The sequence below is a fragment of the Alligator sinensis genome, unplaced genomic scaffold, assembly GCF_000455745.1.
Source record: "Alligator sinensis unplaced genomic scaffold, ASM45574v1 scaffold434_1, whole genome shotgun sequence".
Taxonomy (NCBI): domain Eukaryota; kingdom Metazoa; phylum Chordata; order Crocodylia; family Alligatoridae; genus Alligator; species Alligator sinensis.
The window spans coordinates 2,440,814-2,460,114 of NW_005841994.1; the positions used below are offsets into that span (position 1 = coordinate 2,440,814).

At 48.0% G+C, this 19,301-nt stretch overlaps 1 protein-coding gene across 3 annotated transcripts; it reads right to left on the reverse strand.

The window, feature by feature from the left end:
- Positions 1-1,159: 1,159 nt before the first annotated feature.
- Positions 1,160-14,085, reverse strand: LOC102369720. Of its 3 annotated transcripts, none has more exons than XM_006021460.3 (5): positions 13,968-14,085; positions 8,972-9,148; positions 7,906-8,005; positions 5,487-5,617; positions 1,160-2,879 (listed from the first exon to the last, which is right to left on the reverse strand). In XM_006021460.3, the coding sequence occupies exons 1-5, from the start codon at positions 14,019-14,021 to the stop codon at positions 2,601-2,603; spliced, it is 741 nt and encodes a 246-aa protein (XP_006021522.1). In that variant the 5' UTR covers positions 14,022-14,085; the 3' UTR covers positions 1,160-2,600. The 3 variants fall into 3 exon arrangements, with proteins under 3 accessions (XP_006021522.1, XP_025057197.1, XP_025057195.1); XM_025201412.1 differs by lacking the exon at positions 13,968-14,085 and adding an exon at positions 13,752-13,959; XM_025201410.1 differs by lacking the exon at positions 13,968-14,085 and adding an exon at positions 13,514-13,745.
- Positions 14,086-19,301: the final 5,216 nt, after the last annotated feature.

Genomic DNA, 19,301 nt, shown 5'->3' on the forward strand with positions numbered 1-19,301 from the left:
GTAGTGGCAGTCTACAAACTAGTCAAGGGGGACCAGCAGGCATTGGGAGAGTCCCTGTTCCCCCAAGCAATCCCGGGAGTTACAAGAAACAACAGACACAAGCTAGTGGAGGGTAGTTTCAGGCTAGACATTAGGAAGCGCTATTTCACTGTCAGGACGGCTAGGACCTGGAACCAACTTCCAAAAGAAGTAGTGCTGGCTCCTACCCTGGGGGTCTTTAAAAGGAGGTTGGACGAACATCTGGCCAGGGTCGTTTGACCCCAGTACTCTTTCCTGCCACGGTAGGGGGTCAGACTAGATGATCTCCTCAGGTCCTTTCCGACCCTACCAACTATGAAACTATGAGGAGGCTAGTAAAGCACTGGAACAGGTTACCCAGAGAGGTGGTAGAAACTCCGTCCTTGGAGGTCTTTAAGACCTGGCTAGACAGCCTTGGCTGGGACGGGCTGGGACGATCTAGTTGAGGATGGTCCTGCTTTGAACAGGGGGTTGGACTAGACCTCCTGAGATCTCTCCCAACCCTAATTTTCTATGATTCTATGAAGGCGAAGGGGTGAGGTGCCATGGGGGCTCTACAGCTCGGGGCAAGAGCTGAGAGCAGCTTCCACTGGCGGCATCCTGGCCAGAAGCTCCCCTGCATGCCCGAAGCACTGGAATCTAGCCCTGCCACTGCCTGCTTCTGCCACCTTGCCAGGAAGGAGGCTCTATTGGGATAGACCCCCTGTGACTGCAAGGTTGTCTTCTTGTCCCTCATCCCCTCACAGTCCCAGGCAATGTTTCACTAGGCAGTATCCACTGGTTTCTTGGACTCATTGGTGGGCCTGTGGGTGCTGGCTACTGCATTCTGCTCAGTGACTCCTCCTTGGAGTCCATGTTACTAACCCCCAACCACCACTCCTGCCCTGGCTTGCACATTCCTTTTCTCTAGAATCGGTGGCTGCATAATTAGTGACCCTTTCTCAAGACAAGGGAGAGGGAGGGGAGCAGTTTCTCTGTGGGCTCATGCCCATGCAGCCTGTGTGCATCAAATAAGGCACCTAGCACCTGCATGATCACTGCACACCGTGGAGAATGCACCGGGCTTTGCTGAGCCCAGCTGTGAGCAAAGACGAGTTTTGGGTTTTGACACATGCAATTAGATCGAGGGTTAAAGGTCAGGTTTTTATCTTCAACATGCATAAGACAAGACCCCTGGTTTCCACCTTTCTCATTTCCCCCCACACTTTCTCTCATGTTTCATAGTAACTGGGTTGCGGGGCCTGCCTACTAAAAAGAAGTGAGAGAAACAGGTTGGAGAAAGGAATATTTTTGCAGTGCACTAAATTGCAAGGGCTCGGTACTAAAATAAGTACTGGATTCTCTTTATTTGCCTCCTCATGTCTTTGTCATTAGAATTCACATTTTCAAGGTTTTCCCCACAACCCTGGGACAGAAACTTACTTTTCTAAACAGTGACCTAGTGAGATCCTCACATAATCACTTGACTCGGGGAGATGGAGCTTTAAGAGAAACATCAGATGGCAGATGAATACAGATAAAATAGCAAGAGATGGCAACATTGGTCATGCATGCAATTTCTCCCTGACTTTTTTCTTCAGTGCATTAGAATTTTTTCATCTTGATCCATTAAAAAAAAAAGATTGAAAAAAAAAGCCTGAGCCATGTCTCAGTGATTTCAGTGGAAAATGTCTGGTTGGCTTTTTGGGGAGTTAGAGCAAGCTAGTGCAAGGCTGAACCAGAGCTCTGTAGTAAAGGCCTTAAAGAGAAATTTTTATAAGAGCTCTGGCTCAGGCTTGCACTGATTATTCCTCCAATCTTGCTTGAAAGAATGCCCCACTGAACTGATTATAATGTTACACAGGCAGCATTAGGTCCTCACTGCAGGAACAAATTAACAAGGTTGAGAAAGGCAAAGATGCTAACCCCTCTTCCCTTATCCTTATTTATAGACAAATCTCAGATCGTTAGCAAAATTACTATAAGAAATTATTACAACCTACATGAAAATTGTGTTGTACTGTATATATAAAAGCCCGTTCTGTATTCACTCAAACAGTATGGAGGTGATGAAAAAGTTGCTTAACAGCATATTCATAAATCACAGCATGTTTCCCAGACACTTTATCACACTCAAAACACAGTTTTAAGACAAGGTTTGGCAATTGGCAAGCTGTTGAAACACCTTCCTAGATTTTTGTTCATTGAAGTGAAGCAAAGTCCATTTCCCATCTGATCTCTGGTGACAATCTAGTTTTAACCTGCACCTTTTACATATTCAGTGGTTGCATCTACACAAGACTGACTGCACAGTAGCCTGTGACTACCGTGCAGTAGCGTCGCATGGCAGCAAGCGTGATGTGATGCTACTGCGCAGTAGTTTCGGCCTATTGCGCAGCCAGCATCACAAAAAAGCCATTTGGTGACACTACTGCGCAGTAACTCCAGTTACTGCACAGTCATTTAGTTCTTGTTTATACAAGGCCTAAATGACTGTGCAGTAACAACTGTGCAATCAGTGTCTTGTGTAGATGCAGCCAGTAAGCCTTGGCATTTAAGAATGTGGTATGTCTCCATATCAAGCTGTAACCATCACAGCAGTGTTAGGAAGTTTCTGCCTTTTCCTTCTCCTTGGGTACTCTGCCCATGGTGTAGAACTCTTGGTTTGGACGCATGTCAGTGAAGTGAGCTATACGGTTAGACATGGCAAAAAAAGCAGTGATTGTTCCTATGTCCCAGGCATCTTCCCGATCAAACCCATGTGCCTCCAGCTTTTGGAAGTGTTCTCCAGTTATATTTTCAGCATGACTAACTGCTACAGCAAACTCCAGCATTGCTTTCTCCCGATCACTTAGATCAGCCAGTTGCCAATTCACACCAACCTGTAAGAAAGTCCAATAGATGAGTGTGCATATGTGTGTATGAAGGAAACATGCATTTAGGGATTGTAAACAGCACAACTGGGTCAAAAACTGAAGAACTTGGATTCTACACTTTGTTTCACTAAGGAACTAAGACACACTCCAAATGACATAAGACACATTCTCCCACTGCACCGTGTGTGCAAGGCACTTCCCTCCCCCCGCTCCCCTGCCACCACTACACCACGTAGCACCAGCCCCTGGGAGAGGGAATATAAGGTGGAGGAGGGAGGGGGAGCCCAGAGACACCAGCCTTGGCTGCTGCAACCAGAGCAATGAGGGGGACCAGCAGTTGGGTAGGTGGAAGAAGATTAATCCCTTGCAAGCTGCATGTAGCCTGCGGCCCACCAGTTAGAAACCCATGCTTTAAAGGAGATGTTTTCTTCTAGAAGATATGTTGGTACTATAATGGCACAGTGGCAGCAAAGGGAAAACAAAGAACATCATTTTCTAGAGTTGTGAATGATTTAGGGTCATTGCGTCACTAATTCTGATTTCACTGCCCCAACAGTCAGAAACGCAGAGCCACAACTCCAGCTGTGGGCAGTGGAAACCATAGATAGGTCAGCACTTCTGACAAAAAAAATCAGGGCAAAGCTATTAAGTTATGACATGGGTCAGGAAGATGCAAGCCCACTTGAGAGTTTGGGGATATGCAAAGGCAATTTGCCATCATTTTTGCTCCCTGGCTCTCCAAGCACCAAGCAAAGGTCTAACTTATCTCTATTTGCTGGACTGGTCAATTTTAGGCTTGTGTATGTATCTATCTATTGTTACAGAAGCAGCTTCAAATTTAGTCCTTCAAATTCAGACTTCATAGAAAAGGGCTGGAAAGCACCTTAGGAGATCACCTACTCCAACCCCCTGCTCAAGGCAAGATCATCCCTATCCAAACAATCCCATATAAATGCTTATCTAACCTATTGCTAAAAACTAGAGAAATAACCAGGTCACACAACTATGTTGCCCCAAAACATCCTAACTGGCCACATGTAAAGGATGGGGAGGAGGGCTGTTAATGTCCTGTCACTGAAACCATTGTCAAATATACTCAAGAGATCCAAGGAAGAGAACCATGCAGCTCTTCTTCCTCCCCATTAGAGGAAAGTGATCCCCCCTGTCCCCAAGGCCATGCTGATCTGGCAGTGCAGTAAAATTCTTTCCTGACCCTAAATGTGATCAGCTGCCTGAGCGGGCAATGGGACAACACCCCCTAACCAAGAACCTCTGGGTTTTAGTTCCAGAAGGGCATCAGCATACCCCAGTCAAAATCCCCAGCGCCCCCCCCCGCAAACAAAAAAAACAAAAAAACCAGACATGGGCCATAACAGCAGGGGAAACATGGAAAAAATTCCTTCCTCGCTCAATGTAGCAACCAGCTAAGTTCAGAAGCAAGTAGTGAAAAAACGAACACCCTCTACTCTATTCTGTAACCTGAGAACAGCAAAAAACTCCACACTTCACACCCCTTTCTATGGTCCTTCTCCTCCATAAACTTTTCCCAATTCCTTTAATCTCCTTTTGTAACTAAGCCAGGTGTGGAGCTCTGCTTCATTCTTCTGCTGCTGGGCATTTGTCCTCACCAATATCCATCTGCTCTGGACTAGAGCTAGTCTGATTATCTCCCAGTGATCCATAAGTGGGCAGCTCTTGGACTGTCAAGTGATGCTCTTTGAAGCACATGCTCAGCATAGCTTCTCCTAAAACATCCCTAACCAAGGCTTATTTAATTTCTTATTGAAAATCCCCAAGGAAGGAAATTTCCACAACTTCCCTAGGAAATCTATTCCACTGCCTCACTGTTCTAACAGTGAAGAAAAGCATTCTTTGCTGCAATTTCAAGCCATTGCTATGCGTCTTACTCTTTGTCATGAAATGTGTGCGGCAGGACTGTGGAAATCCAGCTGAGCAGTGCAAGGTGGGGAATGGGATGGCCATGGAAAGGAGACACTACTTTCCCACCAGGCTGCATTGCTTTGTAGTAGATCTATTCAAAACAGTTGAGTGGGTGCGGTTGTGATCAACATGACCAACAGGCCATGTAACTCCACTGAGCAAAACTTCCATACAAGATGGGGAGAGAAGGGGATTTATTTTCTGAACTCCAGAGAGGCCATGCACGTTGTCAGTGCAAAGCCCGAACAGACAGGCTGTCAGGGATGGACCCCCCCCACTATTAATCTTAGAACTTTTCTGCCACTGTAACGCTGGCTGTACCATCACCTTGAGGAAGATTTGCATGGTCAGTGGAGTCATGGGTAGACTAGATAACAACTTAAACCAGCCACTATGTGCAGTTTAAGTTCCATGTGTCAGCTATTAGGAAAGGACAACCCAGTCATGAGCAAAGAAACAGAGGGACATGGTTGGGCAAAGAGAACTGAAGTACAATCCTACTCATGCCCTACTTCATACCCATGTGGGACTGAAACCTTTGACATCTTTAACACCAAGTAAAAAGAGATGCACATACATTTTTCATACCTCAAAGCAGTATGTAAGGCAGGTAAAGCCTCCACCAGCTAGTTCTGATATTCTCAGAAACTAGTTTCTTTAAAAAAAACTCACCTGATCGGCCAATGTTGGCTTTTTAGAGTATATTCGATGCAAAGCCCCATGTGCAGTGACACAGTATGGACATCTGTTAATCATGCTTGTAGCCACAATGATGAGCTCTTTGTCCGCCTTGCTAAGTCTTCCTGAGGGGGAGAAAAAATCTCTAAGGTGACTTTCAACAAGAAACTTTCCTTCTTGTTACAAATATACCCAGGAAAGAAAATATACCCAGGTACTACCAAATAAGAAGTGGTGGAAGATCACCAATTAGCACATACACAGGGATGAAGGAAAGCATGACCAATTTTGTTATACAGGCTTTTTAGGCAGAGAGGGCCAAATCCTGCTGCTTTCACTCAGATGACAGTCTTATTTAAGTTCTGACTAGGTAAGGACTGCAGACTTGGTCCATGGATAATCCTGCAAACACTTAAGCATATGAGTCAAATTACTTATGTGTCCACTTTTCTGGGTGCAATCTGAGTTAAATGATTAAAGAGTTTGAAGAGTTTTCTGAAGCAGTTCATTTTTTATTATAATCTTTCTCTTGGGGGCAAACAGTGTTACAGGGTCTGGTGGCCCAGACAGACTTTGCTGTCAAAAGGGGAAATAAGCAGGAGGCAAAATAGAAAAACTGAGCTTCCTCTGAGGCTGGGGATTCAAGATTATATTTTATAACAAGCAAAATGGTATAGCAATTACTTCCACCAAGCTTCTAGAGAGTGTGGCTTCATTTATAATTCTTGGGAGGAGTTTGAATAGCATGGACAACCTGCTACCAGAGCCTCTTGTTGGTCAAAGACAACCTGGGAATCCAATTTGTGTTCCAATTAATATAAATACAAAACCTGGTAATTTGCATGCATCACAGAATGACAAGGCAGGTTTTAGGACTTCTCTTGGCTCACATTAAGAGCTCATATTCCCTGTTCACCATGACAATTCATAGCAGGAGACTTTGAAAACAGCACTTCATAGATGAAGTGGACAACTCACAGGGCATGTCTACACATTCAGTAATGCGCTGTAATTGGCACTACTGTGCATTAGCACAGATGAACACTTTCTAGGTGACATTTAATGCCCATTAGACTAATGTACCGTACATTAGTGAATTAGCATGGTTTTTGCCAGTGTGGTAGAATTAGCCCAATGGGCAATAAGGATCTTGTGTAGACGCACCCACAGTCAGGTTCTCTGTGGAAGTCAAATACTGTAGAGTTCCATTTTTTATTGAGTTCCTAGCCCTTATGGTGGGGAAGGCAGCTTTCCCAATGCCAGTCAGTACAGATCCATGCCCCTGAGCCCCTGTTGGCTGCTGACAGCTTCCAAAACATCAGCAGTGTGATAAACAAAACTCTCATCAGTCTTACTTTCCCCTGATGCCTTCACAAGCAACATGGGGAACTGGAAGACTGAAATCACGTCAATATTGCATAACTGCTGGAGGGGTTCACTACCATCTTGCAGAGCAGCGAAAAGTAGGAGTTATATATGTTTCTTCAAAATCTGTAGCAAGAAGGTAGGCAGGACAGGACTAGGGAAGACTCTAGGAAGAACTGCTACAGTGAAGCAGTGAGAGAAACTATAGGGAGAGTATTCTTTTCTATAAATAAAGTTCAGTGTTAGCTAATTCTGTGGTATTTTCCAAGAGACATTGGGCCTGCTGCTAGGGAAGGAGGATCCATCTAGAACGGGCTTCATACTTATCAAATAACTACTGGCCGGCAGCTTCTACAAGACATAAAGCGTCAAACAAAGAACAGAGAGAATACCGTGGTGGGAAATGCAGGTATGACCTCACCAAAACACTGCTACCAGATCGTTACAGGCACCCACCCGCCTTCCCTTTGAAACAGACAACTCTTCTGATTTGCCTCTACCCATTACATTTTTCAAGCCTTTTCATAAGTTTCTGATTTTAAGGGAACATCTTCCAAGTAAAATAAAAGAGGACACCCCTATCGCCTCAGCTCACCTCCCACCAAAAATCCAGTGTGCACAGAAGGGTTTTGACAGCAATATTTTCTAAACCATTTCCATGAAGTTTAAAAAGTTATTCACTGCACATGTACCAGCTTAAAGTAGCCTATCCATGTAGCATGAGCAGACTGGCACCTCAATCTTCAATTATAGACGCATTCAAAACACTGTGGAAAAAGTATTACATTATAACAGCTAGTTTGAAACCAGGGCCACCATTGCTAAAAGCCTGAGTCGCTGGACAATACGGGCTGGAAGAAGCAGATGTGAAAGCTTCTTATGCAGATTGGCCAGATCACATTCTGTGAATAGTGTGCTGTCACTGCCTGCTGGGACATGTAGTCTCTACTGACTGCAGAACTTGTAAAATCCAGGGGTCAGGGCTTACATGTTTGCAGCTTCTGAAATCTGGCATTAAGGGCAGTTTCAAAGGGGCTGCACAGTTTACCTGTCTCTTTGTTCATAATGGCATTGTAATAGGCAAAGAATGCTCTGAATTCTTCAGGCCGATGAGACATCACTTTGAACACATTAGGCAAAAATCCAGTCTGTTCAGGGATTAAAGAGAAGAGATGTCAATAGCTGTGAGCTTACTGCAGAGGACACAATACAAATGGGTCAGTGCTAAAAATGCACTCGGGCCTATGCGCCACTTTACTAGCAGCATAATCTGTTGGATCCTGTGGTTATTACAAATAACTAAGAGTGGCAGCAGCCTAGGTGCAGAGGCAGACCTGTTTCTGCTGATTCACCCTGTCAGTCAGACCTAGAGATCCTGTTAGCACCAATCCAGGAGGACAAAAAAGTGCGAGTGTCTTTGGGGTAGAGGTCTCAAGAGATACAGGAGGGGAAAATGTTATAAACAGCCTAGTTCAATAAGGAATTTTCATATCTCTAAAAGCACATGACTGGTAAATTCTACCAGGGGTCACTACAACCATAGCTGGAAGGAGCAGAAGAGCCCATTTCCCAGTTGGAAAAAGCTAAGATGGATGGGTCAAGGCTCTTGTAAAACCTAGCCAAGGTCTTCCTTCACTGAGGTGGCACACAGTACAGGGAGGGAGAAAAGGGAAGCACCATCAGGAAGGTGGTTCTATAGCAGAGGTACTCATCCTTTTTAGATTCAAGGCAACTCTTGTTACACTCAAGGCATTTCTTGGAAAATGCTAGCTCTTAGCTTTCACTTATCTTTTTGACTATGGAAAAATAACAGAGCAAGTCTTCTCTTGCAGAGAACACAGAAAGAACACAGCAGGTCAGAATGTCTTTGACACTATGGATTCCTATTTGAAATCTCTGGATTTATCTTGTGGATGATATGTAGATGTTTGCACACCTAACAGTGCTAATATTGCATGTCACCCTAAAAAGAATCCTGCAACACCCTGCTTGAGAATTACTGTTCTAGGAGTGAGACAGAAAGAACATGCCTGGCTCTGATCCAGGAAAGCCATGAACTCAGAGAGTATGGATCCTCTCCAATGAGAGAGGTTTTCACGGCAGGATCTTCTTACCTTCCTCTCAACTTCCTCCATGAGCTCCACTATATCGAAGGGCATGTCCTTTTTATTAGGTATTGGGTACCTCCCAACTGATCTGGTGGGGTTCTCCTCCTGTGTACTGTATGCATGGCTTGCAGCTACAGCTTGGGTTCTTCCCTGAAGACCTCCCAACAGAAGGAGAGGAAGGGCCTAAACAGAGACAGGGGAAATGTCTGGTTAGCTGGCAGGTTCACTGTTATTCCAGTGGTCTGTGTTCCATGCCTCTGTCCTGATCCTCCCTGAGGAGCCACATATGCCACAGTCACTAGTGCAAAAGAGTGCGAGTCTATCACGGGAAGACTGCATGGTCTACAGCAGTGGTTCTCTACCTTGTTGACCCTGCACCCCACTTCCAGCACCCTGCACAGCCCATGGCTCACTTACCTCTTGACCCACATCTGCTGTCCCATGACCACTCCCCAGGTCCCTGCCCAGTCCCACAGACTTGCACCTTCCTGTTTTTCAGGCAGCAGGGACACCTGAGGTAGTTCTACATATGCTACCTCTGCAACTGAAGCAGCAGACCACATTCACAGAGCAAACAAGCCCATCCACAGCACCAGATGAAGATGCCCAGGCTGCTTCCTGTGCATATGCTAGCACATGTGGTGCAGCCTTGTGCCAGGACCTTTGCAGGAGTTATCAGCTGTCAGTTATCCACTCTCAGGTTCACAAGAGCAGGCCAATCCAAATTACTAGCTTAGGTAACAGACCATCAGACAAGAAGAGCTGGGTTCCATCCCTAGCTCTGCTGCTGCCCTGCTGTATGAAACCCAGGAAGTCACTTGATCTTTCTCAGCCTTTGTTTCCCCTCCCACCCTGCTTAAATGATAAGCTTTCCATGGCAAAGACTGCCTCTCACTATGTTCCTGTAGCATTTCCAGTGCAATGGGGCCTAGCTTTCCACTGGGACCTCTTGGTGATTCTGCGTTAAGACTGACTCTATAATGATGCCTGTGTGCCACCGTCTCTTTTTCCTTTTCCATGTATACTCTGCATGCCTCTGAAGTACAAATAACAGAGTTGTTCTTCCAAATTAATAAAATAACCATACCACTGTAGTAGATTACAAGAAAAAAAGCTATCAAATTATTTACTCAGTCAAAGTGCACAGTGTCAGGGTAGGAGTTAAATTAATTACTAGTAGAAGTGGGCAGAACTCCAATGAGTGGCTTTGGATCCCAAGATGCAATCCTGGTGGTGCCCTGTGCCTGGGACATGCATCATGCCCAATAAAGTGAATTGAATGTTTCCCCCCTTGTGCTTATGATGACACCTGAGTGTTAGAGCCTTTGTCATGCATTACATCAAGGTACCAAGTTATTTCTGGATACTTTTGATTGACATATTTGTGCAATACAGCAAGGGGCTGGCCTGAAAGACTTCTCTGAATAACTAACAACACTAAGGACTCCTCAACTCAGGCTTTTTCTCCTTCTAAATCCATCTTTTTTCCACATGCAGCAGCATCACCATTTTATAAACAGAAAACTGATGGACCAGGGATTAAATCATTTGCCAAGGTCCCTCAGTCAGTGGCAGTGCCAGGAATAAAATGTAGCTTTTCCTGACTTTCTCCCACTGCATACTGACTGTTTTCCCCTTTTCTCTCAGAAAAGAAGGTTAACCGCCTACCCCTGCAGCCTAAAATGTCAACTATTGTCTTCATTATGTAATCCAGAGTTACCCCTATACCCTTGTGGCGATTCACTATTAATCACTGTTTCACTATTAATCACTATTTTGAAATAAACATTAAATTGCTTAGACTGAGTTGGCAGCCTATGGCTGGTGGTTAGATCCAGCACCAGTGGCTCCTGGCTGCATCACCAGACCATGGGAGCATGGGGCCTGTGCTGGTACCCATGTGTGTGTGTGTGTGTGTGTAGGGAGGGACTGTGTGTGTGTGCGTGTTTGTAGAAGGAGTTCCACATGCATACCCCACCATACACATGCACCCCCCTCGCACTGCCATACACACAGACACCCATACCCCCTTACATATCCCAGACACCCTCCCCCACAAACACAGGCCCCTCACAATCCCCATACCCACCCACACCCCACATATCCACACGCACACTCACAGGCTCCCCCATACCCCACATACCCACAACCCCCCACAAACCTATACCCACCCCACCACAATATACAAGAGTAAGACTTCATTTTAAGCACAATCACCTCTATGTACGCTACACAAAAACATGTCATCCAGGGCAGAAATATTTTTTTAAATCAAGTTAATTAATGTTGTAGATACTTGCTTTTTAGAATATAATTTGGTATTTTTCTGCTTCAGAGATGGCAAAACCCTTTGCTGAAAGGACCACTTCCAGGGGGCAAGGGGAGGGACTTCTGGTGGCAAAGGTCAGGGCTTAGGGGGCAGGACTTCTGGTCACAAGATGGTGACCAGAGGCGGGGCACCCCATGTGGCCCTCAACAGCTTGCCAAAATTTGGTTAGTGGCCCTACACCTGAAATAATTGCCCGCCGCTGCTCTAACTCCATGCACAACTCCACAGGCCACCTCCAACCACAATGGACTATGAGGCCCTAACCCAGTCAGCATGGGATGAGTGCTGCTTGCCCATGATCACACACCTAATTTCCATAAAATCAGGAAGGGCAAAATTCTCCCCTGCCTACTGACATTGGAAATACTGCACAATAGGAGTCAGCAACACAGCCCACCAGCCAGATCCAGCCTGTGAAGAGACTGCAGATGGCCCACAGCACGGTGGGGGAGGGAAAAGAAGTGGCTGCACATGGTGGCATGGGCACCTCTCTGCCCTGTGCCATGCCTTCCTCTGTTGCATGCCACTGAACTCCTCTGCCACATCCACCAGGTGTACTCTCTGCCAAGGGGTGCTCTGTCACCCTGTTACTGCAGCCTCCGCTTACCCACACTGCCTAATTCTTCACTCCCTATCATCACTGGTGATGGAAACTGGCAGCAAGGGTAAGCAGAGCACAGAGCAGGGAAGGCTTGAGGACTGCAGAGGGGGGTGTTGCTGCAGAGAGGGGTGTTGTGGAAGGAATCAGCAGCCCGTGGTGGTGACCTGCCATTCTTAAAGGTTGCTGACCCAGAGGTTTCTTAAGGGTTGCTGACTCACGTGCTGCATCCACTAGCCCATGCGCCTGAGGTATTTGCAGCATTGGACTCCTTGTAGCTAACTATTACACTAAGAGACCTTTTTCCATAATGAAAGCCTATAGAAGTCAGAGAAGAAGAAAATGTATCAACCCACTGATCATTTTGTAACCCTCCTGTTACTTTATTTAGGGACCCTACTGGATTGTTTTCAGAAGCAATCCACTTCCAGGGCTTCATTCTTGCTTCTAAAAGTTTCCTTCTCCCATCCCTTGATTCATTCATGGGTTCTAATTTCATTTATTAAAATTAAAAAAAGAGTGAATTTCAGAACAGAATTGAAGCAGGTGGTGGATTATCCTAAATTCATCCCAGCACGGATGTAAAATGGCCCCTAGGCTTCTTGCACATCTCTTGGCAGAAGGGCACTAAGCAGCATCTCCTGCATGGGGGACAGCACAGCCCATGTCTCTGCACTACAATCTATGGCAGTGTCCTGAAGGATGCAGTTGGTTGGCCTCTGATTTGGGCCCCCTTGCAGGGAAGCAGGGAGAGGCCAGGGCAGGGAGCAGCAGGGTAGCTGACAAGGGAATGCAGGTAGGGGAGGGGGCAGCTAAGCCAATCCTCTGAGTGGGGAGCAGAGCTAATAGGCTTATGCTTCTCACTACTCCCCAGGTCCCTTCTCTGGAGAAAATGGTATCCTTGACTCCTTCTTCACAAGACTTTCATGTTTCCTGCTTTCTGGGAGGGGAAGGTAGTGTTAGAAAAGGGAGTCCAGACCTACCACTCATGGGCGGCTGGTGCCTCCCAAGTCAGGGGGGACACCAGATCGCTGATGGGGGGGGAGGGGATCCCCCAGCAGCCGATCAGAAGTGCATTTCTGGTTTCATGGTTGGCACTTCCAGGGGGTGCACAGCCAATTTCAATACACCCACGTGCACCCCCTACGCATTGCCAATGCTGCCACTGTCACCTTGAGGGATGTGGGCCAAGGCCCAGGCCCACCAAGTAACCTACTGGCTTCCCCCAGATGGGGAGGCTACAGAAAAGGTGACAACTGATTACTGGGGACAAATAATAAAAAAAACAGGGACGGGAGTGCTGGTCAAAGGTTAACAACATGAGTGCCAAGGGAAGACAGCACCCAAACTGTAGGGACAGGAGACAGTCCTGGGGCCTTTTGAGGACAGAGTTGGTGCAACAGTAAGGAAGGAAGGAAGGGTGCAACTGGCAGCCACTGGAGCAGAGATTGGTTGCAGCGGGAACGGGCACCAGAGTAAGGGGGATCCCTATTCATTGAATTTGGGGGCCATTTGGACTTGGCCTCCCTCACACTGCAACGCACAGGCACCTCGGGTTCGAAGTGGCACTGCCATGCACTGTGCAGCGCTGGACGGGCGACCGCGGTCTCTGAACACGTACCAATACACGACAGCAGGCACCAAGCCCCAGAATCATGCCCAGCTCCAGGCACAAAACAGCCTTAAAAGCTGGTTTTACATTTAAACACTCCGTCAACCCCGCAGCAGGCAGTGAGGCACGGTAGTCCGGGGGGCAGAGCCGCGTCCCCCTTGATCTGGAGACGGAGGTGAAGCCTAGGCTCCGCAGGCATGCCCTCGCCTTCTCCCCCTGCATGACAGCGGACCTCTCCTCTCCTCACCCCAGCAGTGAGTTCCCCTCCACGGGGCAGAGCCACTTGCAGCATAAGTCACCGGGGGCATCAGCGTGCAGGACCCGGCCGGGCCGGGCCGGACGCCGCGGGCGACTGAGCCATGCCCCAGAGGCCTGAGCACCCCCGGGAAGGGCCGCAGGAGCAGCCAGGCCTGGCCCGGCGGTGGCCCCCACGGCGCCATTCCCCGGCCGGCCGGGTACTCACGGGGGCGGCGGGGCGGCGCGGCCGCAGGAGGCGGCGGAGGAGAAGCCCCTGCATGGCGCGGAAGCTGTGGGCGGGAGGCAGCAGGCGGGGCGGAGCGAGCCCCGCGGGCCGGGCTCCCCGCCCAGCGCTGCCTCCCGGTCACCGGCGTCCTCCAAGCGGGGCTGCGGGGACCTTGCCCCTGGCTTTTCTGGCCATGCCCCTGCTGAGGCTGCAGGGCGAGCGGCGGGGGCAAAGGGGTGGCCCCCGGGGCTGGGCCCTGCCTGCTCGCGCAGGGTGCTGGTTGCAGAGGAGGAAGTGAATGAGGGGCCCGTGAGCTGGAAGGAGGCCCTGTCTGTTATCGCAGGGGTTCTCACTTGAGTTGAAATGTTTTTTCAGCTAAGAAACTTGCCCTAGCCAGGCAGCGGTTCATTAACAGATCAGGATCGGAGTCTGAGCCGACCTTCCTTATGGTTAGTCCACTGGACCGGCCTTATGGTTTGTGTGCTGAACTAGCCACTCTCAGCATCAGGCTGGGAATCCTCCTCCCAGTAAGCACCTCAGGGAAAGACCGCCTGATTATAATTGCCAGAGGCCCCCTCGCTGAGACCCCTGAACAAAGCCATACCATCTCCCAGCAGGTGAAGACTCTACGGCCAGAAATATTTTGGGTGGGTTTCCTAGGAGCACTTCAAGAAATCCTGCCTCTTCTTTCTCTGCCGGCCCCTTCCCTTCCGACATGATTTGCAACACATTTCAGAGTGATTGAAGTGGTGGGGAGAGAAGGCAAGAAAACATCCCAGACCGTTTGTTAGCTCCATGTGCGGATCCAGTTCAATCTGTTTGTGGCACTATGGCTTCAAGTTGGGATTTGTCTTTTGGCAACTCAGGTTGTCCCACCTGATAGGGTTGTGTGACCCACCTGATAGGGGTGCATTCTGTGTTTAAAAGTTTACATGAAAGAGCTTCTTACTACGTAAGAAACAAGCAGGAAGAATTGGGAGTCCTCGCACAGTCCCAGAACTATGACGTGATTGCAATAATGGAGACTCAGTGGGAGCTCGCATGATGGGACATGGTCATGGATGGGGATAAACTGCTCAGGAAGGACAGGCAGGGGAGAAGAGGAGGAGATGTTGTGCTGTATATAAAACAGCTCTATGATTGCTCACAGCTCCAGTATGAAACTGGAAATAAACCTGTTGAAAGTCTCTGGATTAAGGTCAGAGGGGAGAGCAACAAGGGTGATGTCGTGGTGGGTGTGTGCTGTAGACCACCAGACCAGGAGGACGAGGTAGATGAGACTTTCTTTAGACAACTAGCAGAAGTTTCCAGGCCTGGGTTTCATGGGGGATTTCAGTCACTCTGACATCTGGGGGAGCAATACAGCAGTACACAGGAAATCTAGGAAGCTTTTGGAAAGCATTGGGGATATCTTCATGGTGCTAGTGTTGGAGAGACTGACTACGAGCCCCGGTCTTGACCTGCTGCTCACAACTAGGGAAGAATTGGTGGGAGATGTAGAAGTGGATGGCAATTTGAGCAGCAGTGACCATGAGATGATTAAGTTCAGGTTCCTGACAAAAGAAAGAAATGAGAGCAGCAGAGTATGGATCCTGGACTTCAGAATTCATAGATTTCATAGATATTCGGGCTGGAAGGGACCCCAAAGGATCATCCTGCCTAGGGGCAGGAAGTCAGCAGGGATCATAGGATCCCAGCAAGATAAACATCCAAATGTGTCTTGAAGGTGTTCAAAGTGGGTGCTTGAACCACCTCCAGTGGCAGTCTATTCCAAACCTTGGGGGCTCAGACAGTAAAGAAGTTCTTCCTTATATCCAGCTTGAACCGGTTGCAGAGGAGTTTGTGACCATTCAATCTTGTCATCCCTTGGGGCACTCTGGTGAACAGACATTCCCCCAGATCCTGGTGAACACCCCTGATAAACTTATAGGTGGCCACCGGATCACCCCTGAGCCTGCGCTTTTCCAGTTTGAAGAGTCCCATGGCTCTCAGCCTCTCATCATAAGGTCTGTTTTCCTGACCTCTGATCATGCGTGTGGCTCTCCTCTGCACCCTCTCAAGCTTCTCCACATCCTTTTTGAATTGTGGAGCCCAAAACTGGATGCAGTACTCCACCTGTGGCCTCACCAAGGATGAGTACAATGGGAGAATGACGTCCTGGGATTTGCTTGAGAAGCATCTATGGATTCAAGCCAGTGTTTTGTTCGCTTTACTAGCCACAGCATCACACTGAAGGCTCATGTTCATCTTGTGGTCAGTTATGACCCCCAAGTCCCTTTCATCTGAAGTGCTAATCAGTGTAACACTGCCGAGCCTATAAGGATGCTGCGGGTTTTTCTTCCCAAGGTGGAGAACCTTGCATTTTTTGGTGTTAAACACCATCAGGTTTTCGTCCGCCCATTTCATGAGCCTGTTAGGATCTGTCTGGATCAACCTCCTGTCCTCAGGTGTGGATGCTTTACCCCAGAGTTTGGTGTCGTCGGCGAACTTGGCCAGCCTGCTTCTGACACCAATGTCTACATCATTGATAAAGATGTTAAAAAGTATAGGTTCTAGGACAGAGCCTTGAGGGACCCCACTAGTCACAGCGCACCACAACGATTGACTTCCATCAACCACCACCCTCTGGGTCCTACCATGAAGCCAATTCCCCAGCCAGCGGATCGTGGTGTGGTCGAGGCGATCGTGGGATACCAGATTGAAGGCTTTTTTAAAGTTGAAATATATGACATCAATCTCTTCCCCCTTGTCCAGGTGATAGGTCACCTGATCGTAAAAGGAAATGAGATTGGTCAAACAAGACCTACCCGCAACAACCCGTGCTGGGTATCCCTCAGGATATTGCTGTCAGCTAGTCTGTTAAGGATGGCCTCTTTGATCATTTTTTCCAAGACCTTCCCTAGGAGAGAAGTCAGGCTGATGGGCCTGTAGTTTGCCAGATCTACTTTCCTCCCTTTTTTGAAGATAGGCACCACATTGGCCGTCTTCCAATCTTCGGGCACTTCACCAGAGCACCAGGAGTTTTCAAAGATCTGTGCCAGGGGCTGAGCTATGATGCTTGCCAGCTCCTTGAGTACCTTGGGGTGTAACCCATCAGAGCCGGCTGACTTGAAGGTATCCAGCCTGTCAAGGTGTTCCTTCACGAGGTCAGCTTCGATGGAGGGGCAGGAATCTCCCTCACCCAGGCCTCCCTGACCCACAGTGGGCAGGGGCGTCCCATGGGACTGGTGAAAAACTGACGCAAAGTACCCATTTAGCAAATTCGCTTTTTTCTGGGCATTGGTTGTCAGTTGTCCCGTCTGGTTTAGCAGGGGTCCAATATTACCCTTGCTTTTCCTCTGGCCCCCCACATATCTAAAAAAGGACTTTTTATTGTCCTTGATATTTGTAGCTAGTTGGAGTTCCATCGCAGCCTTGGCTTTCCTGGTTTGCTTTCTGCAGGTCCAGGCCACTGCAGAGTATTCTTCCTTGGTGGTGGTTCCAGCCCTCCATCCTCTGTAGGTCTTCCTTTTAAGATGCAGGAGGTCCGCTAGTTCCCTGGAGAGACAAGGGGGCTGCTGTGCCCTTTGCTGCCTTTCCTCCAAGATGGGATAGACTTTGCTTGTGCATCCAGGATTGCTCCCTTGAGGAGCAGCCACTTGTCTTGAACTCCCCTCCCCTTTGGAAAAGCAGCCTTTGACTCCCTCAGACAACTGAGGGGCACAATCCCCTGGGAAGCCAGTCTGAGAGGGAAAGGAGTCCAGAAAAGCTGGCTGTATTATAAAGAAACCTTACTGAGGGCACAGGAATGAACCATCCCAGTGTGCAGAAGGAATAGCAAATAAGACAGGTGATGAGCTTGACTTAGCAGAGAACTCTTCATTGAATTTAAACAGAAAAAGGAAGCTTACAAGTGGAAACTTGGACAGATAATTAGGAAAGAGTATAAGAATGTTGCTTGGGCATGCAGGGGTAAAAGCAGAAAGGCCAAAGCACAACTGGAGTTGCAGCTAGCAAGGGGCATAAAAGGTAACAAGAAGGGTTTCTACAAGTGTTACCAACAAGAGGAAGATCAGGGAAAGTGTGGGTCTCTTACTAAATGGGGAGACAACCTAGTGACAGATGAGGGGGAAAAGGCTGAAGTACTCAAAACCTTTTTTACCTCGGTATTCAAAGGGGAGGTCAACTCTAGACTACTGCACTGGGCAGCACAGTTTGGAGAGGAGGTGAACAGCCCTCAGTGGTGAAAGAACAAGTTAGGGACTATTAAGAAAAGCTAACATGTACAAGTCCATGGCACTGGATGCGATGCATCCAAGGGTGCTGAAGGACTTGGCTGATGTGATTGCAAAGCCACTGGTCATTATCTTTGAAAACTCGTGGTGATCTGGGAAAATCCCAGATGATTGGAAAAGGGCAAATATAGTGCCCATCTTTAAGTAAGGGAAGAAGGAAGATCCAGGGAACTACTGACCATTCATCCTCACCTCAGTCCCCAGAAAAATCATGGAGCAGGTCCTCAAGTAATCCATTTCTAAGCACCTGGAGAAGAAGAAAGTGATCAGGAGCAGTCAGCGTGCAGTCACCAATGGCAAATCGTGCCTGAACAACCTGATTGCCTTCTATCATGAGATAACGGGCACTGGGTGTGAAGAAATCCCCCTCTGTCCACCCCTTCTTGGGCCAGTCCAGCTACACCTCTGTCTCTTTTACCTGTTTGCTTTCCAGTACAACGTGGTCACCCAGGTGACCAGGTTAGATAAATTCCTGAGGGGAGGGGAAGCTCGCTCTCTTCCTCTGACGGCATTTTGGAAGCTATCAAGCAAAGACTTCAGGCTGCTACCTGAAGATGCTCTATAAGTAAAGACTAGAAAACTAGCTAGTAGATTAAAACTAAGTAATTCAGTCTTCTCTAGGAAGGGGGATGGTTGGCCATGGGCTCCCCCGGGGAGACTCCTGAAGCATGGTTTTGGGCCTGGCACAGTGATGTGGGTGGCTCTGCATAGTAGCACCCCCTACTGCGATGCCACACTGTGGACATGCAAAAAGCAATGGATGTGATATACCTTGACTTTAGCAAAGCTTTTGATACCATCTCCCACAGCATTCTTGCAAACAAGCCAAGGAAGTATGGGTTAGATAAATGGACTGTAAAGTAGATGGAAAGTTGGCTGGATCATTGGGCTCAATGGGTAGCGATCAATGACTCAATGCCTAGTTGGCAGCTGGTATCAAGTGGAGTGCCCCAGGGGTCGGTCCTGAGGCTGGTTTTGTTCAATATCATTATTAACGATCTGGAAGATGGGGTGGAGTTCACCTTCAGCAAGTTTGCAGATGACTCCAAGCTGGGGGGAG

Excerpts from the sequence above, each read along its gene's own strand:
- LOC102369720 (XM_025201410.1), bottom strand. The coding sequence starts at position 13,726 with ATGCAGGGGGAGAAGGCGAGGGCATGCCTGCGGAGCCTAGGCTTCACC. Across the intron at positions 9,149-13,513 it reads GTGCCTGCTGTCGTGTATTG|GCCCTTCCTCTCCTTCTGTT; the intron begins GTACGTGTTCAG and ends GTCTCTGTTTAG. Across the intron at positions 5,618-7,905 it reads CATTATGAACAAAGAGACAG|GAAGACTTAGCAAGGCGGAC; the intron begins GTAAACTGTGCA and ends TCTCCCCCTCAG.